Source organism: Danio aesculapii, chromosome 14, assembly GCF_903798145.1.
Source record: "Danio aesculapii chromosome 14, fDanAes4.1, whole genome shotgun sequence".
Lineage (NCBI taxonomy): Eukaryota > Metazoa > Chordata > Actinopteri > Cypriniformes > Danionidae > Danio > Danio aesculapii.
In genome coordinates, this window is record NC_079448.1 from 37,954,744 (window position 1) to 37,974,660 (window position 19,917).

General features: G+C 35.0%; 2 protein-coding genes across 2 annotated transcripts; one reads left to right on the top strand and one right to left on the bottom strand.

Annotated features, from left to right (window-relative positions):
- Positions 1-852: 852 nt before the first annotated feature.
- tmem144b (transmembrane protein 144b) lies at positions 853-8,491 on the bottom strand. The gene is made up of 12 exons (XM_056472648.1): positions 8,428-8,491; positions 8,102-8,245; positions 7,908-8,030; positions 7,741-7,840; positions 6,198-6,278; positions 5,364-5,445; positions 5,175-5,248; positions 2,536-2,654; positions 2,318-2,437; positions 2,057-2,154; positions 1,910-1,963; positions 853-1,169 (listed from the first exon to the last, which is right to left on the bottom strand). The coding sequence occupies exons 1-12, from the start codon at positions 8,489-8,491 to the stop codon at positions 1,086-1,088; spliced, it is 1,143 nt and encodes a 380-aa protein (XP_056328623.1). The 3' UTR covers positions 853-1,085.
- Positions 8,492-8,726: 235 nt separating this feature from the next.
- On the top strand, positions 8,727-18,244 carry LOC130240469 (alcohol dehydrogenase class-3-like). The gene is made up of 9 exons (XM_056471995.1): positions 8,727-9,053; positions 11,243-11,344; positions 11,552-11,699; positions 12,211-12,298; positions 12,529-12,748; positions 12,856-13,116; positions 13,195-13,327; positions 15,797-15,935; positions 17,789-18,244. Exons 1-9 carry the CDS (start codon positions 9,027-9,029, stop codon positions 17,811-17,813), a joined length of 1,143 nt encoding a protein of 380 aa, XP_056327970.1. The 5' UTR covers positions 8,727-9,026; the 3' UTR covers positions 17,814-18,244.
- Positions 18,245-19,917: the final 1,673 nt, after the last annotated feature.

The window sequence follows — 19,917 nt, forward strand, 5'->3', positions numbered from 1 at the left end:
CTTTATTGGTGTGAATCTATAAAGCAAAACCATGCAATAATGATGGGTTTCAATGTAGAGGACAGGGAATGGGCAAAGCAACAGTACAGTGTAGTCTTTTAGGTACATCATAGGGCATTCAACAGTTTCATACAATAGATGTGCCATACTATTTGTGTTATTGTGGGGTGGGGAGAATAGTATTACATTTTTTAACATTAAACTATTTTTCTGTGTAATAGCTAGTTGATACCTACACATTTTAACAGGCAAATTCACAACAACAATTACTTGGTTACATATTAAAAAGACTATTATTTGAATCACAGTGATTCAATAATACTTCAAGGTCTCAATCATTTATACTCTGTTACGCTCCTTCTAAGAAAATTATCCATTTGTTGACAATATCCTTTCAGGTAACAAGTCAGTATGATTATTTATTCAATTATGTTTAATAAAGTACAGGTCAGGATGAGTTTATTTTTATATTTGCATAAATAATATTTTGAATTACGGCAGAAGATGGTCACCCATATTTTGACTTTTTCCACAAAAGTTTAAGCAGTGTTGACATTTTACTTGAATTTAATATATTTTCCATGCATTTAAAATCCCTTCTGTGAGTTTAATTTGATGCAGACACTAACGTAGTTTATCCATATATACGTATCTTCATAAAAGCTTTGTGAGTCTGCCTGCTGATAGTCTTATTGTAGGGATTGAAACATTAATAATTAAACTCACTAAGACTGATCAATAGTGTGGGGACCCTAATAATAGACTCATAAAAAAAAAAAAAAAAAAAAAAAAAACACAAAAAAAAAACGCCACAAATTCAAACACAAAGCTATATACACATCAATAGCCAGAAATGGGAGAATGGTTTAATTGAAGTCCACATGAACCTACAGAACACCTATGATTAAATTGACAGCAGTTAAAATGCAAAAGTAGAAAAAAAATGATCAAATTTCATCAGGGGCTACCAAGCAACTGCAGAGGACTCATGGAACTTGATGAGAAAATGACTGCAAAGTTTGGCAGGAATATTAATTTAAAACCTGATCCACCATTGCCACCTTGTGGTAACATAACATCCAGACTCAGATCTTTGAATAGGCAGTTAAGAAGGAGCCTGCCAGCACAACACAAGTTGCCAAAGCAAACAGCAGCAAGTTCCCAATGCCCTGAGGAGATCAAATCAGTTGGTTAGACAGGCCTAAATAGATGTTGACTTTACTTTATTGCCTAGTATTACCATCACATCAATTTTTATTCTGTTCAAATATCTAGATAATGCATGACATTTACAGTTGAAGGCAAAATTATTAGACCTGTAAAAGTTTTTCATTTTTTAAAGATTTTTCCTAGGTGCTGTTTAACAGAGATTTTTTCAACATAACTCATTTCTAATAATAATTTTCTTTTGACTTTACAATGATGTTTGCAAATAATATTTTACAGGATATTAGTATGCAGCTTAAACGAAGTTAATTATGTTAAATAGTTAAATCATTGGACAACAGTCATTGCTTCTGTAGCCAATCAGATAAAATATATATTTCTTAAGTGAGCCAGTAACATTGACCTTTTTTTTAATTTATTTATTTTTTTTTAAAAATAAAATACATAATGATAATAAAAATGATAATTCCAGCTAAAATAAAAATAAAACATTCTCCAGAAGAAAAATATAATCAGTAATACAGCAAAAATGCCCTTGCTCTGACTGAAAAAAAACAAAAAGAAACAGGAGGACTAACAATTGTTTCCATACTGTATAATATAAATTGCTCAATATAAAACTACAAAACTTTCATAACATTAATGAGATAAACACATGCATATTCATGTATAACTAAAAACAAACTAATAAAAATCGAATTCAAATTACTGCATGGATACAAATTAGTTTTATGTTACCTACTTTGACCTCTTTAAATACCACACTTCCCCACAGAGCAGCTACTAAGGAATAACCCTGAAAGCAAAGAAGAAAACACTGTCATTACCCACGATTAGCAATGCAAGATGAAATAGAACATGAAAGATTTTAATGCCATACTGTACTTACAGCATTAGTTATAGGGAATGTGATCACTGCACCAAGGTAGCAATTTGCCATAAGCCAGGAATATGTGGCCAATCCCCACATCAGGCCACTTGAAAAACCTGCATAAAAGACCTTACGCAAGTTAAAAATCAGCTCTACAGTTCATTTGAAAGGTAATAAGAAATACTGCTAGGGGAGTTAATATATGTTACAAATTAGTTAATTATAAAGCAACTTGCTCTTCCATGTTAAAATAAAGATGATGCAATGCACATGAATTACCAGGTAAGATGGCTCTGGGATAGATTCGAGGCCTGTTCTTCATGACTGCACAGTAAGCGAGAAAATACACTGTGCTTGTGAGGAAAATTCCACTGTAATGGGCAAAGCAGTAGTCAATTTCTGTAATGGATGGCAAATATGTTAAACATTTTACAGGCTATACATCACATTAGGCTGTAATACAATTGCTTGCCAATCTTTATACATAAATACTGCACCATTTTGACTGGATCCAATGAACATGCTTGAATTATTTGTTGCGTGCAATTTCATATAAAAAACAGGCACAAATGCACTGCCATAAAGGACACCTGAAAATACCGCCAAGATGCAGCCACTGTAACAACAGGAGAACATGTGAAATAAATTCAGATTTTTTTTGGTAAACTTATAAACATGAAAACATAAAAAAAAAGCCCCAAAAAGCAGGTGTAACAGGCAAACAAGCATAACAGAGGCAAAATTAAGCATGAAAAACATTTAAAATTAATATTAGTTAAGCATGGCGGAAGAAAAAAAATTATTGTATATGATTTAACGGTTGATCATTTTTGACCAACAAATGACACTTTTACCAAATGTGGTGCGGTGAGTGTGAGATCATAATAAATATTAATGCTAAACTGGTGAAGCATTGCAGATATACAGCCTCAATTATTTAAAAAATAATTACACTAAAAATGAAACAATGAACTTGGAAGAGTTAGGGTAAATAAATTAATTAATAAATAAACAAACAAAACAAACAAACAATGAGATACAAGCCCAATGTGACACAAAAACAGCAAAGCTTTCATTTTGCCACAGTCAACAACTTCCGGTTATTCCAGTTGTGATCATATGGGGAAGCAGCAGGGGTGTTTTATCAAACTAAATACATCATGGTTGTGTTACAGTATAATGCTGCTCTGTACAGTCTAATAAAACCCACATCAGATTAAAGCATCTTTGGTGTTTCCCAATAAAAGTTTTTATAAAACCAAACCAGAAACTGAAGGTGTATGATATCATTACACAGGATGTTTAAAAACAGTTTATTTCTCTGGATTTAAACATTCTGCTAAATATTTGGGATAATAGACTATTTGACAAAAGTCTTGTTGCCGATCCAAGTTTTAGGTACAACAAATAATACCTTGACTTCTAGTTGGTCATTTGGTATAAGTGGTTTAAATGAAAGGCAAAGGCCTCTAGATTACGCTTATTTTACCAAAATTATGATCATGCCTTGATTTTTAATTATTTAATTAGGACAGTAAGGTCTGACTTTGCTTTGACAAAAGTCTTGTCACTTAACGGAAATAATGTACAGTATAGAGCATAAAGTCATGGTGCAGTGGAAAAAAGAATTAATATTGTTTATGATTCCCATGAGCCTGGACGACTGCATCCATACATCTCTGCAATGACTCAAATAACTTATAAATAAAGTCATCTGGAATGGCAAAGAACGTGTTTTTGCAGAACTCCCAGTTCATGAAGATTCTTTGGATTCATCTTTAATGCATCCTCCATCTTACCCCAGACATGCTCAGTAGTGTTCATGTCAGGTGACTGGGTTGGCCAATCCTGGAACACCTTGACCTTTTTGCTTTAAGGAACTTATGTAGAGGCTGAAGTATGAGAAGGAGCGCCTTCCTGCTGAAGACTTTGCCCTCTCCTGTGGTTTGTATGCAACAGGCAGCACAAACCCCATACTGAATTGAACCCAAAATCATGATCCTTCCTTCACCAAACTTGACTGATTTCTGTGAATCTTGTGTTCATGCGGGTTCCATTAGGTTTTCTGCAAAATTTGTGATGATTGGGAAGCAGTTCAACAGATGATTAATCTGAAAAATCAACCTTCTGCAATTCTTCCAAATCATCAACTAGAAGTTATCATTTGTTTCTCTTACAACTGGGATCGACATCAAGACTGTCAGGTAGTGTAGAAAAAAAATGTTTTAATTAAATAAATAAAAATAATAATATACAAGTTTATAAGTGGGTTTGTGATGCCTCCACCTAACCCCACCCCTCACAGTGACGTCACTAGCTCCATTAAGTGCATTGTCTGACACTGCATCTCTGAGATATGCAGTCTCAGCTTGTAAATCCAAGTCTGCATCCATATACTGTTGGGGGCTATTTTAATGTAAAACAATCCTACATATTGTGCCTTTAATGGCATAGAAAGGAATTCACAAAAGGTTTTGTAATAATATATTACTGGGTTCATAGCATTTTACAAGAAATTGCAAAACGGCTGATTGTTTGACGAAGTTATTAGAAAAAAAACATTTGACCTCTAGGTGGTACCGCCAGAAATGTTCCTTACAGTCTATAGTTCCTTCACGACATGGTTGTCAAAACAAACACCAAGTTCAGTCTGAATACACTCAAGCATTGCAGGGATATAACCTTACAGACACTTTGGCAAAGTATTTGTTTGCATGTTATTCCTTTAGCATGTTATTACAATTTGACTAATATAGAATTCTATTTGTTTTGTCTGTATAGTCTAAAGATTCTGCTTTAGAGTTTGAAGATGCAAAACAAAAAAGCAATCAAATCACCAAGTAAAAGGAATAAAGCATTTTGTGCATAGTCCAGAAGTGATACAATATAACTTGTGCAACTTTGGACAGTTATTGGCACTAGATGGATTGAGTTAGAGACTACACATTTTATGTGGTTAACATGCAGACTGATCTCTATTTGTATGCCACATTTCACAACTCTTTACTATAGATTTCCAGAATGGAGAAACTAAAAGCATAGAAGAAAAGCCTTCAAACTCAGACTTTCCAGTGAAGCATTCATGAACAACAAGAGAAATGTCAGTAAAATGGAAATTGGCCATAAAGTTACTTACAACACTCTCTTGCTCTTCGGGGAAATTGTGTCCACCCATGAATCACTGGGACTTATGCTGTCTGGATCCAGCCTCTAAAGACATACATGTGTAAATACACGTACGCGCACACACACAGACACACACAGCAACTATTTGTGTATCCAAGAAAATTTTATACTTCACCCTAAAAAAAAGCCTTAAACTTACCCTATCATCAATCAACAGAGGCATAAATTCAGTGGACGTGCGTTGATGACCATCACTTTTTACAAAGAAGAATATGATGGCACTAAAACAAGGACGCGATCGTGTTACATAAAAGCTGATCTCACACAATAAATAAAAGATAAGGATATTTTTATTCCATAAAATCAGATGGAACTGTGGCTCCAATACAATGCGACTTCAGGTCTTAGGAGAAGATTTATCCTGCCTTACACAGTATATTGCATTTTCAATTTCACAGGCACTTTTAGGCCAGTAGGACAGCTGAACTTTGATCTCAAAGGAACTTCATGAGGTGTAACTCATAAGTGAACTAGAAATATTTTCAAGATGGAGTTAGTAAAAGGCTTCCCAGAACATTTTGTTTTTCTTCTGCACTTGAATATTGCTTTTTAAAAAGTAGAACTTCTGACTGCACTACCAGTGTCACTTAACAGAAATACAAAAATAAAAACAACATTTACAATCCATATCCCTCGTTATGTAAATATCCCCCGCATATTATCCTTACAATATTCACCCAATGTTTCCCTTTAGTTTCTCCATCGTTTGTCTCTGCATTTTTTTTGACATGTCTTGAATTTTGTTTGCCTTTCTAGAAGCATGTTCGATTTTTCTTTTGCTCACATGCAAACCACTACCTCACATTGACTTTGGCTTAGCCCATATACTGCCTACCTGCTACATTAGCTATGCCTCATATTTTTGTGATTGGTCAAACTGGAAAGTGACTGACAAATTTGAGGATAATTCTCAATGGTTACAATTGTACACATGAATGCATAATAATAAATAAAAATAATACGTTTTCAGTACCTTAGAAGACAAAGGCCAGCACCACAGTAATTGAGCAACGGCTTTGAAACTTCTTCTGGATGCAGTCCAAACCAGCCAAACCTTAAAATAAATGACTCGAATAAGACTTTATTAAATAGTATTAACAAATAAATGTATCTAATAATATTATTTTAATTCTTAAAAAAGGGCAACCACAATGTTATGAAAACGAGCCCACCAGCTTGTCTTCAGGGGGAGAAATGAGAGTTCGTAAGGGATCAAAAAGGATGGCTTACTCGCAGTGTCATGCAAGGTGTTTTTATTAACAGTGCCAAAAAGTCCATCAACATTGAAGGTGTATCCAAAGCAAAAATAAACAAAAATCCAAAACGTACCAAAGAAACAAAACAGAAAATGAATCAGAAAAATACTCCAAATATAACTACAAAAATAACAACAACAGGTACAGTCTCCACAATATACGAGTTTGTTTGTTTGCTTACCAAGTCAATGCAAGAGTGCTACAGCGGTGCCTCAAGCAAACTCATATATTGTGGATACCTGTTCTTATTATCTTTGTTGATATAGATGGAGAATATTTTCCAGATTTTTTTTCTTGTTTGTTGTTTCTTTGGTACTTTTTGGATTTTGTTCGTTTCTGTATATATCTTCTTTGTGGATGGACCTTTTGGCACTGTAAATAAACACCACCTTGCACGACACTGCTTTGAGTTTAAGCAATCATTTTTCTGATCCCTCACGAACTTGCATTTCTCCCCCTGAAGACGAGCTGGTGGGCAATGTACAATGATAATACAGATTCTGATTCGTTAGTTTTAACCTTGTTTTAATATAAAATAGATAATAAACAGATTAAAATTTACTTTGTGAAATAATGTAGTTAAATGCAAAATAAACAAATAAACTGAACCAAACTTGATTGAGGGCTGTGGATCTCAAGTTGGATATATCAAACCTTATTACATTAAATTTGCCATGGATAATGTCTAATTTATTTATTTGTGTATTATTTAAAAATAACTAGAAAATGTTGTTTTAAAACATATAATCATGCAGTATAATTAAAATTTTATATTTAACGTTTTATAATGAACTTATTATAGTAAAAACATAAACAATCCCATTTATGACAGAATGGAGTTCAATGCGGAATACACTAGTCGAGCTGGCGTGCCTTAGCCTTGTTTTGCTCGTCGATGTGTTGTGCATCTGTCAAGTGACAGTATTTATGTTTTAAAAGTCTGACTCATTTACAACATTTAAATTAAATTTTTGTTGACTTTTTTTGTATCTTCTCAATTAAACAAAGAAACAAAAGGTTATATTCAATTCAAAATGACGGGCTCTGTCAATGGCATTCGCCCCTAATTAACTCCCCATCATTTCCCTCTCTTTTCAGTTTGGAAGGGGGGCCAAACCAAAGGTTACCATGGGCCAACTTTGGCCACCTCTGCTCTAGAAGCTTGTGTCACCGCTAACAGCTCAAACCGCGTGAACTAGCCTGAACCACAATAGTGGTGCATCCTTATTCTAGGAAATTGTGTCAAAACATCCAGTTTACCTTGAGCTTGCCCATCCAATTAGCAATGCACTGGATCCCCAAAGCAAAATCCCAAGTCCAAGTCCAATAAACTTCACAACAGGGACAGCGCTTATATGTCCTGAGAAGAAAAAAAAACGTTCATAAGCAACAGCTGTATATCTTAAAAGCATAATAAGACACTTTACCTGTGGCCCAAAGTGCTCCTCCAAGCATAGCAGCGGGATGAGCTCTGGATGGGTGAAACAATGTGTCAACAACCAGTCCAACAAACCATATACCCGAACTGCAAATCCACTGGAAAAACATTCCTGGAAAAACAACCGATTTTGAGTCAAAAGTGTTGGCTTGAAGGATAAAAAAGCACAGTTGATGTCTTTACCATCGCCAGTTTCTATTCTTTTCATAGGAACAAAATAGCTTCCATACAACAGCACAGCAAATGCACAGGTCACATAGCCATAGGTGGTTTCTGCACTCTTCTGCACTTTATTGTAGGACAGCACAGCATCATCACCAGAAGGCCCTATAAAACAAAACTAACAGTTAACATGTGTAGCATTTCTGCTAAAATATATTAAATTAGCATTAAGTGCATAATATCAACTATCTATGACGACTAATGAGGCTAAGGCCACTTCCAAGTTCACACATAGAAGTGCTGTCAGTCAAGTATTATATAATTTAAATAAGTAATGCTTCTTTTACCTTCAGCTGCCAATGTGCTACAGCTCTTTACAAGCAAAAGCACAATTACAGCTAGTAAAGCCATCTCAGTGTCTTATACTCGCGGATAAACACTACATTTGTTGTAGAGGCAAAGCAGTCAGGTTTGAAAAGCAGGTGTCAGTAATTAGGCTGTTGCTTTTTAGATTGACCGTAGTTTCAAGAGTGTTCCATAAGATGGCGGTCACGTTCCGACTTGTTTTGATTCCGCTGCGCAGAAGAATGACTGTTAGCCAATCAGATGAGGCTTGGCCAGCATCCCAAATTCTGAATTTGCAAGAGGAGAAAAGAAATATCAACAACAAAAGCGCTCCTAGAGTTAAACCTCGATTAAAAAGAGTAAAGACAGTTGGCTAATAGTCCGTACGTAATGTCTCTTTGAATGTTAAATTATTTTTAATATGCAGAATTGTGAGTGACAAGAAATTAGTAGCGCATTAGTATACAGTAAACATTTCTGACAGGAATAATCTTTATTATGTAACCTACTGTATAATTATGACATCGAGCACAATATTTCTGCTTTTGTTTCAGCATTAAGGTTAACTTATTAGTAGAAAGATTCACTGTACCAAAAGTGTATGGTTGCCATGGAAACTGAGGGCAAGGTAAGGACATTCATATATTATTTTAACAATTCTTGTAGTTCATGTAGTAGCCTGCCATGCAAACGTTTGGGATCATTAAGTAATATTTAGACGTTTGAAAAGAATTTATGATGCTCAAGCAAAGTTGCATTAACGTTAATTTGATCTGAAACAACAGCATTGTTGGCAAAGATTATTACAGTTTATATAACTGAGTGATCATTCAGGTATATAATAATAGACTAAGGTGGTGCTCAAGATACATTTCTTATTATTTTTCTATATTTCTTACTATTTTTCAGATTTTTGTTATTATTTTTAGAACATATATTAACCCTTTTTTTCTATCTAATGGAGCAAATGTGTTACATTGCATGAAAAAAATGGACTCAGGCCCCTAGTCAGGGAGCGTTCGGGTGGTTCAGAAGACCCACCCCTCACCAGTGGTGAAAGAGTACTGAGAAAACATACTTAAGTAAAAGTACCATTACTTGTTAAAAAATGTAGTGCAAGTAGAGTAAAAGTATCTGTTACTCAAAGTATAAGTAAAAAGTGGACCTTTCAAAAGTACTCAAGAGTAGTGAGAATTACGCTGTAAAAAGCTGATTCATTTACATGTAATTTGTGCATGTGTGTAAACGTAACATTCTGTAGTGAATTTACTTATTGCTCAGCAGGCACACAACGTCAAGATGTTAATATTAGGTTTGATTTAGATTGTGACATCAGGTGACCAAAATTCAATGTCTAGTCAGTCTAAAGGGGAATGTTATTTTCATCACCAATAACAACGTCGAATAACGTTGATATTTGGTTGATTTTAGGTTGTGTTGGAAAGTGACCAGAATCCAATGTCTAGCCAACATCTTAAACCAATGTTATATTGATGTCAAAAACTGACATTTATTCGTCAGGTATAACAACCAAAATCCAATGTCTTATAGACGTCGTATTTGTAACGTGCACACAACGTCAGGCTGTAACCTCATTAGACATTGATATTTGGTTGATTTTTAGGTTGGAATTGTGGAATGATGTTGAGTTCTGACATCAAACAAATTTTCATTTCAAAACAAATCGCAACATCCCCACGATGTTGAGGTAAAATGTCAATCTAACGTCATGTTGACGTCTTGTGCCTGCTGAGTCTTTAGGGCCATTTCTGTCATCATACAGTAAACATCTGTCATCTTCTCATCAGTGACATGCATCTAACCAGTCTCTGGGTCAATGCATGTAAAGATTTTGGACATTTTCTTGGACACTTTTAATGCCTCCAAACAGTTTGCTGTGATTCTAAATCGCCCATGTCTTGAGGTAGTTCATTATGATGCGATTTATCTTCTGTGTGTGATTTGATTGGACAGGAATTACAGGACTGATTTTTCTATTCCCCATAGACAAGAAAAAATAAAGTAATGACTGCAGGTTGAAGGAAGGTGGAGTAAAAGTACAGATACTGCACTAAAAATTTACTCATGGAAAAATTAAAAGTATACATTTTTAAAACTACTTCGTAAATTACAATTCCTGAGAAAAACTACTCAATTACAGTAATTTGAGTATTTCTAATTTATTACTTTACACCACTGCACTTTACTGACTAAGGTCCAGAATTTTGTCCCATACATGAGCTCATTTGTATTTTGACTGCTATGCCATCATAAATAGTAAAAATAACCCCTCGACAAAGGCTTTAAGACCAAGTGGAATCCTAGGGTCACTTAGTTAATCAGTTTTGGCCAATGCAAACAATTATTTTCAAGAGTTCAACATCCAGGTGTGGCAAGAAAACATCTTATGTAAAGCGAAGTCATCTTTCACTACTGTATTGTTTTTAAAAAGACAAAACATTTGACAAGTAACTTTTATTCTAAATCATCTAAAAGTGTGGTTATGATGGCCATCCATCAAGCTAATTCAGCTAAAAATAGTGTATATGTATGTATATGTATAAATGTAACCTACTGAACCTTAATTCAGTATTTAAATCTCATAATTAAATAGAAAATAAGACTAATAACTGCAAAAAGGTCCAAAATAGAACCATTCCTTTCACCAGGCTGGCTACTGGCCTGCGACTTTTAATTATCTTTAAAGTTATGTAATCAATGCCAATAACAGTATTCAGATTTCATCAGTTACTGTGCTATTAAAACACCTGAAACTGTCAAGTGCCTAGCCCCAAATGTTCTGATTGTTTTTTTAAGGTGATCAAGTGCAAGGCAGCAGTGGCCTGGGAACCAGGAAAACCACTGTCCATTGAGGAAGTAGAGGTCGCCCCTCCCAAAGCACATGAAGTACGGATCAAGGTAAATTTATTACATTGTATTTGTCATGCTAGATTGGGTACAGTCAGTGTAAATGTAGACTTGCTCTTATCTAGAAACATCTTAGCCAGAAGTATATGGTTATGAACTATATGCTTTCAAATTACTTGAGTTGTATTTTATTGTGATTCAATTGATTTATTATTATTTTATTTCACCTTGCAATGACTTTTTATTAACTTCTCTCAGATTGCAGCATCTGGAGTCTGTCACTCTGATTGGGCTTACCTGTATGATATTGCTAAAATGAAACCACGGCCGTTTCCTTTGGTCTTGGGGCATGAAGGGGCAGGAGTGGTGGAGAGTGTCGGTCTAGGTGTCACTAAGGTGTCTATAGGTAAAAACCAACTTCTTTTATAAACAACTTCAGATGAAGAATTTACATTTTTATAAATGAAAATAGATTTTCATTTACTTACACAATAAAATGTATTTACTACTTTTAATGTATTTTTATTACTTACAGAATAAAATGTATTTAATTAATTGTGTATGTTTTTATTTAATGTATGACACATTTTGGTGTCTGCAACTAATTAAATTTACAAAAAGTGATTTTGTAAAAACAGTTTTCGAATGCTGATCTGTACTTTAAAATATAAATAGTGTATGAAAATACATTATTTTTATTTTAATAAAATAAAAAATACATTATTTATTTTAAATAGTCATTATCTTTTCATTCTAAACATCTAAACATTCTCATAAACTTAAAATTTGTATTAAACTTTTGATGCTTAAAAAGACTTTTTTGACTTTTCAATATTTTTTTTGCTTCCACGATTCATATTAATATGTGAAAAATCCAGTATGTGACCTGCAATAATTCCAAATTTATCCATCTGAAGGAGATAAAGTGATTCCTCTGTTCCTGCCACAGTGTGGACAATGTGAACGCTGTCAGAGTGCAAAGACCAACCTCTGCACCAAAAACTGGTTAGAATAAAAAATAAATAAAAAAGACTTTTCTTTACATTTAATTTTGAATAGAGACCAATTGTTGTTAATTAGTACTTGTATGATTATTTATTATGATCCAATGTCATTTCTGTGTTTATTTGACTATGCATTTTCTATTAGTTAATCAGTCATGATGTTATTTAGCAACTTCAAATTATAATTTTTCTATGCTTGACAACCATTAGTATTTCCTCTCTGCCTTTCAGGGAGAAAACTCAACGAGGTGTTCTTGCTGATGGCACCAGCAGGATCACCTGTAAGAATCAGCAGGTTCATCAGTTTATTGGTATCAGCACTTTCTCTGAATATACGGTTGTGCCAGAGGACAATGTGACCAAGATTCACCCAGACGCTCCACTGGACACAGTGTGTTTGCTGGGCTGTGGAGTTTCTACAGGATATGGGGCAGCAGTGAACACAGGCAAAGTGTGTATGACGTGTGATTTCCACTGGCATATTGAAAAAAAAGACAGAAAAATAACATCCTATTACCTTGTAGCATGTGTGATATTGTTTGGCATTGTCTTTCCCAGGTGGAATCTGGCTCCACATGTGCAGTGTTTGGTTTGGGAGCTGTGGGACTGGCAGCTGTCATGGGCTGCAAAGCTGCCGGTGCCACCAGAATCATCGCTGTTGACATCAATTCAGACAAGTTTGAGACCGCCAAGACATTTGGAGCGACTGAGTTTGTGAACCCTAAAGACCACAGTAAACCCATTCAGGAGGTGCTGAGGGAGCTTACCAATGGTGGGGTTGACTACGCTCTTGAGTGTGTGGGCGATGTCGGGGTTATGGTAAGTTACGCAAGTTTATTAGCAGAGCTGTCAAATTGTCAAGTGGAAGAAAATCAATGATTGTTTTCCCTTGAGCAGCGGGCAGCGGTGGAAGCATGCAGTCCTGCAGGAGGAGTCTGCGTGATTGTGGGCTGGATTGAGGTGGAGGAACTTTCTCTGGCTCCACTGGATATCCTGCTGGGAAGAACTCTGAAGGGCACTTATTTTGGAGGTAAATGCCAAGATTGGTTCAAGGCAACTTTGGATGCCGTTTGAAAAGTAAATGTGAGAAATTAAAGTGACAGGTCAACCAAAACTAAAAATTCTGTCATCATTTATTCATTAATGTTTGAATGTCTTTCATCTCCATTGAAAGCTGGAAACCTGTAACTATTAACTTCCATTGTATTTGATTTTCTTTCTATGGAAGTCAATGGTTACAGGTTTTCAGCTTACTTCAAAATGTCTTCTTTTGTGTTCAACTGAATAAAGAAACTCATAAAGGTTTGTAATCACTTGGGGGGGGATTTAATAAGTAAATTTTCAGTTTTGGTTGAACTATACCTTTAAAGAGGCTATATGTATGCGTTAAAGGATCACAGAATGCAGCATCTTCAATAACTAAAGGCTTATTTTGGGGTCCTTATACAGTATAACCCATTATCAAGACCAGTTACAGTCACAAAATAAATGTGTCCAAACCCCACGATCTAAGGAGAAGCTGCAAAGAAATCTTACAAAGGAAAAAATATCACCCACTTTGACCCATGATTGTTCTTATCTCTAATGAAATACAAGCTCAGAAAAAGAGGCCTCCAGCATAAAAGCAACACATCTTCTCATATCAGTTATTGGTAACATTGCTGCAAAAAGCTCATAATTAATAGTTTTATGTGGGTAAAATGGTGAAAAGCAATGGATGTTGCTTTGTCTTCTATTACAGTATATGCAACAGATAAACCTTTGTTAAGATCTCATAAAATGTAGTTTATTGCTTCATTTACTGTTCATGAACTCATTTGTTTTACATATTGGACATTTTTGCAGCACCATTATTCTCAGTTTGTCTAAAATGCTGTCATTGAATTCTGATTTCAATAAAGGCCCTTTTCATAAAAAAATCACAGTGCTCTGATTGGCCAAGCAAGTCAAGACAAGCATATGTCAGAAATGTATTGCCTCTTACCATAATTGCCATATTTAGTTTCCAAGGATGCTATTTAAGAAAGGCAGTTTTTTTTGTTGTTTAAAAGTCTAGAAGGTGATCTGCCAAAATACTAACAGGCTAGCATAATATCTTTGAAACACAGTCCCACCCCTTCCATCCAAAGCCACGCCTCCTGATATATCATGAAGCACATTAAATCATGATCATGTCATTCGGCAGTTAGAAAACTTTATAATGCTACAATTCCGAAAAAAAAACAAAAAACTGTATTATATCTAGGACATTTTCAGTTGTGTAGCAAGCAAAACTTGTCAATGTGCAATATTTCCTGCATGCAAGGATTGCTGGTCTCATGTGCTTTGTCCTAAAGTGACTACTGTATGCTTAGTGGTTGTCCGGCGGGGTGCAGGAATTACAATTATTACTAAGCCATACTTACATGCTATTTCAGACCAAATATTCAAAGCATTGGTAAACAATATAGGAAGTGCGGCACAGGTTGTCATTGTTAAAAAATGATCCAATGTGAATAGAAAACCAAACTCACCTCAGTAAAGCAGGCTAGGCGGAATAGCGATATTTACCTATGCTTTGTTGCTAAACTAAATAAAAATCTACATTATTGATGCTGTAAAAGGTCACTTATGAAATTGAAAATAGTCACATCAATCTTTCAGCGGAAGATTTCAGTGGCTAAACAACACTTCTGTGCATATAACCCATTCGTAACAATGAAATCTACATAAGCTTTGTGTGACTAAAATAGTTTTAAAACAAAACATTACCTGTCTAAAATACTTCAGCCATGGTGTCATCCTTCCTCCAGCGTGCAAAAGTTACTCCAATATTGATTCAGGATTTTAAAAAGTTTTGATTTAGCTTTTGTTTTTATTGCTGTTACTCATGTCCACGTGACCGCGGCGGATCTGCGTGAACAAAGGTGTGCAGTTATACAAATCTACATTTGCTGACAGACAGTTTGGGCTACTTTTCAGAATTATGGGAAATATCGGCCAGACGATATTTAATTGGATGAACATTTTTTAGTTTTAGTATTTACCATGATCTTTTATGTGAAGCTGCTTTGACACAATCTACATTGTAAAAGCGCTATACAAAAAAAGGTGAATTGAATAGTTTTATGCCTTACACAGAATATAAAAATACATATAAATACATTTAGATCATTTACTTTAATCATTACTAGTGGAATGTGAAGAGACTTTCAACCAGCACAAAAAAATATCACCTACTGCACCTGTAATGTTTTACCATTACTCAAGTCCAATTTATGTTGATCGATTGAAACCTATTGTGCAAACTAGTTTCACAGTTTGATTGATGCAATTTAGGCTTGATCAGTGTTCACTGATGGACAGAAAATTAAATCCCTTATGTGTGAGACTGCAAGCTGTTTATCTTTGCAGATCTTATACATGCACAAACAGATGCATTACATACTAGAGGAAAGGAAATGTTACAAAGCATCAAATGCCCTCTTTAAAGTAATTACCTCGCTCATTTGATTGACAGGCTGGAAGAGTGTTGAAGCTGTGCCAAGACTGGTTCAAGACTATATGAGCCGAAAGATTCTGCTGGATGAGTTTGTGACACACAGACTGACTTTAGATCAGATTAACCAGGCATTTGATCTCATCATCAGTGGGAAAAGGTTTGTTTTTATGTGTCTACTTATCAACAAAATCATTGATTTGTATTGTGATACCAAAAAGATTTTATTACTTAAATGTTATACTGTTGTGTTCACCATATTCAGTAATTATCATTTCTCACAGTACATGTGATATTGCAGTATTATGCTCAAGTAGTAACATTTTTCATATTGTGACTGGCATCAGGTTATTTAAAAAAAGTAATTAAAATAATTGTTCACTAAAATATATGGGAACGTGTAGTCAATTTGAAAGGGCTGGAATACACTCACTGGCCACTTTATTAGGTACACCTGTCCAACTGCTTGTTAACACAAATTTCTAATCAGCCAATCATATGGCGGAAACTCAACGCATTTAGGCATGTAGACATGGTCAAGACGATCTGCTGCAGTTCAAACCGAGCATCAGAATGGGGAAGAAAGGTGATTTAGGTGACTTTGAACGTGGCATGGTTGTTGGTGCCAGACGGGCTGGTCTGAATATTTCAGAAACTGCTGATCTACTAGGATTTTCACGCACAACCATCTCAAGGATTTACAGAGAATCGGCCAAAAAAAGAGAAAATATCCAGTGAGCGGCAGTTCTGTGGGCGCAAATGCCTTGTTGATGACAGAGTTCAGAGGAGAATGGCCAGACTGGTTCTAGCTGATAGAAAGAACAACCTCTTGTTACAACTGAAGTATGTAGAAGAGCATCTTTGAACACACAACACATCCAACCTTGAGGCGGAATAGCTACAGCAGCAGAAGACCACACTGGGTGCAACTGTCAGCTAAGAACAAGAAACTGAGGCTACAATTCGCATAGGCTCACCAAAATTGGACTATAGAAGATTGGAAAAACTTTGCCTGGTCTGATGAGTCTCGATTTCTGCTGCTGGGGGTGGTGTAATGGTGTGGTGGATATTTTCTTGGCACCCTTTGGGCCCTTTTACTACCAATTGAGCATTGTTTCAATGCCACAGCCCACCTGAGTATTGTTGCTGACCATGTCCATCCCTTTATGAGCACAGTGTAAACATCTTCTAATAGCTACTTCCAGCAGGATAATGTGCCATGTCATAAAGCATGAATCATGTCAGACTGGTTTCTTGAACATGACAATGAGTTCACTGTACACAAATGGCCTCCACAGTCACCAGATCCAATCCAATAGAGCACTTTTGGGATGTAGTGGAACGGAAGATTCACATGATGGATGTGCAGTTGACAAATCAGCAACTGCGTGATGCTATCAAGTCAATATGGACCAAAATCTCGGAGGAATATTTTCAGTACCTTGTTGAATCTATGCTACGAAGGATTAAGGCAGTTATGAAAGCACAAAGGGGGGTCCAACCCGGTACAAGTAAGTTGTACCTAATAAAGTGGCCAGTGAGAGTATATGTTGACTAAATGAATAGAGAATTAATATGACAAGATAAAAAAATTGCAAGTCACACTAATAAAGCATTCACAATACTTTTGTTTATTGTGTGATATTTTCATTTCATGCCAACTTTAAGTGATAAACCTGTAAACCTTTATTATATGGGACACTTGCTTAATTTAATGCACTTTGAGTAAACATGAATGACATAACATGAACGTTTTTGATTTAATATTAATAAAGATGAATAAATACTGTAATAAATGTATTGTTCAAGTAAGTTATACGCGGTTAACATTAACTACTGTCCATGTCCTGTATTGTAAAGTGTTCCAGATAAATCTATACTAAAGCCATGCCATCATTCATAATAAAATTCAAATCAAATAATAAAAAGCCCAAGCAATAAGTGCAAAATGTATTGTTAAACATTTATATAACTTGATTTTTCTCTGTCTTTCTTTTTTTTTTTTTTTTATAGCATTCGGACAGTGATTCAGATGTGATATTCCCAAAATCCTTCTAACAGAACACAGATTATCAGTGGTTTTGGTGTGTTCCTCCTCTACCTCTCTAAATGTCATGCGGTATCCACATGAAAGCAGAATTTGTACTAAAGTTTAAAAATGAATTTTTCTGGGTTGACACAGTAACAGCCATTATCAGACTACAATAAAAGGCTTTTGCAATATTTACAAAGGAAAAGAGATAGGCAGGCTCATGTTTAGACAATGATTACCCACCTACCTGTTAATCCAAAGTTCCCTTTTCAGTTCCTGTATGTATAGTATCTGTACAGTTATTGACGGAAAGGAAAAGTCATTCATATTTAGGGTATTTCATATTTCACTGATTGTTGTTTTAGGTCATATTTTCAAAGAGCATATCTTTTCTGTTCAGAGACTGTTCTACATAATAAAGCCGAAGTTGAATTTGACTTGATTTTTAATCTCCTTTCTGTCAGCAGTATGGACACTTTCTCTGCAAAACATTCTTATTTACTTCAGTTTACTTTACTCACTATATAACAAGAGAACCTTTTTTGTGTGTGTTCCTTGTGACAGTAGCTACGTTTATATTAGTCTATGCATCCAAATAACCCCTTTGTAATCGATTGCGTTCATGTAAATATCATAAATCAATAACATTGAGCTTGATCTGAATGAAATTTCAATTGGATTGGGGGTAGTTTTTGTTCCTTATCTAAACTTATTCAAAAGCAAAAAATGACCATGTAAACTCTTGAATTTGACTTTGTTAATCGTATATCGATGTCTTTGGGACACATGACATGCATTAGCCTGCGCATATTTTGATAAATGGACAAATCCGTTGACTGTCTCTTTTAATTCGGCTGCTTAATGAAGGATGTCATTTTAGAAACAAAACAAATTTATCAAAAGGCCATTCAAGACTAAATGGTTTTCTTTCATGATGAACTCATAAGGCTTATACGCATGCAAAATGGACTTATGATTTAGATTTTTCAGACACAATTACATGCTTCAAAAATAGACATATTTTTTTATCGACTTTGACCTCGAAAGTCCCCTGAAGTGCTTTGAAAAGAACATTTTTATTTCATGTTTGACATAATTTTTTTAAACAAAGACAGCCAATATCAGTTTGTTTCTCTCACAGCTCTGCCTGTGAGAGTGGTTGAGCTCCAGTGGATCAAATGAAAAGCACATGAGAAGGGGGCGGGACATGTCACATACTAGAAAGCTTTTGATTGGTCAAGATTTGATGAGAAACTGAAGGATGAAGTGACATTAAATGAATCGTTGATCCATTTTAGTGACAAACTGCAAGCTTTGGATGTTTATATCAGGTTTCTAAATGTGTATTTTTTCAGTGCTACGGAGCACACTAGCTTATAGATATGTTTAAAACTAATATACTGATAATAACATGTAAAATGAAACAAATGTTTCTTAAACATCAGCATCATCACAATACAATTTTAATGCAGATTTTAAAGCAAGCACCTCCATGTTTAAAATAAAAAAAATAAAAAATAAATAAATATAATTGTTGTTGGACATACATATGGAATTACTGCGCTCATTTCAACAAGTCATCAGCGTGTTCTAAATCGAAACCGGGATTTTTTAAAGGCTTGTTTTTTTTATTTTTGGCTGATTTTCCAGCTTTATTTTCCAGGTGCTTAGACTGCAGCTCTGCACAAGACGTTTGGCCATGGAGAAATGGTCATACCCATCTGAGCCTGGCTCTCTCGAGGTTTTTTTTTCTTTTTTTTTTTCACTTTTGCCAATTGGTGAAGTTTCAGTGATTATTAAACCACACTGAACTGAGCAAAACTGACCTGAACTGAAACTTTAAAAACTGAACTAAACTATTTCAATTTATTATGATCTTTTATCTGAAGCTGCTTTGATACAATCTACATTGTAAAAGCGCTATACAAGTAAAAGGTGAATTGAATTGAACTGATGAGTTATAGCCTGATATGCAGGATTTCTTGTCAGCACATTGAAAGGAGCACTTGACTTAACCTGCATGCATAACCTATTGTATGCTATATTATTCACATGTATGATATTTAGAAAACGTGCTTATGTATACTTTTTATATCTCTATATGCAGTTT

What these genes read in the sequence shown, in the direction of transcription:
- tmem144b (XM_056472648.1), bottom strand. Translation starts at nt 8,491, where the DNA reads ATGGCTTTACTAGCTGTAATTGTGCTTTTGCTTGTAAAGAGCTGTAGC. An exon ending in TAGCACATTGGCAGCTGAAG is followed by an intron (nt 8,246 to 8,427) that starts GTAAAAGAAGCA and finishes TTTGTTTTATAG; the next exon opens with GGCCTTCTGGTGATGATGCT. An exon ending in TGGTATTTAAAGAGGTCAAA is followed by an intron (nt 1,170 to 1,909) that starts GTAGGTAACATA and finishes TGATCTCCTCAG; the next exon opens with GGCATTGGGAACTTGCTGCT.
- LOC130240469 (XM_056471995.1), top strand. Translation starts at nt 9,027, where the DNA reads ATGGTTGCCATGGAAACTGAGGGCAAG. An exon ending in CCATGGAAACTGAGGGCAAG is followed by an intron (nt 9,054 to 11,242) that starts GTAAGGACATTC and finishes TGTTTTTTTAAG; the next exon opens with GTGATCAAGTGCAAGGCAGC. An exon ending in TGTCACTAAGGTGTCTATAG is followed by an intron (nt 11,700 to 12,210) that starts GTAAAAACCAAC and finishes ATCCATCTGAAG; the next exon opens with GAGATAAAGTGATTCCTCTG.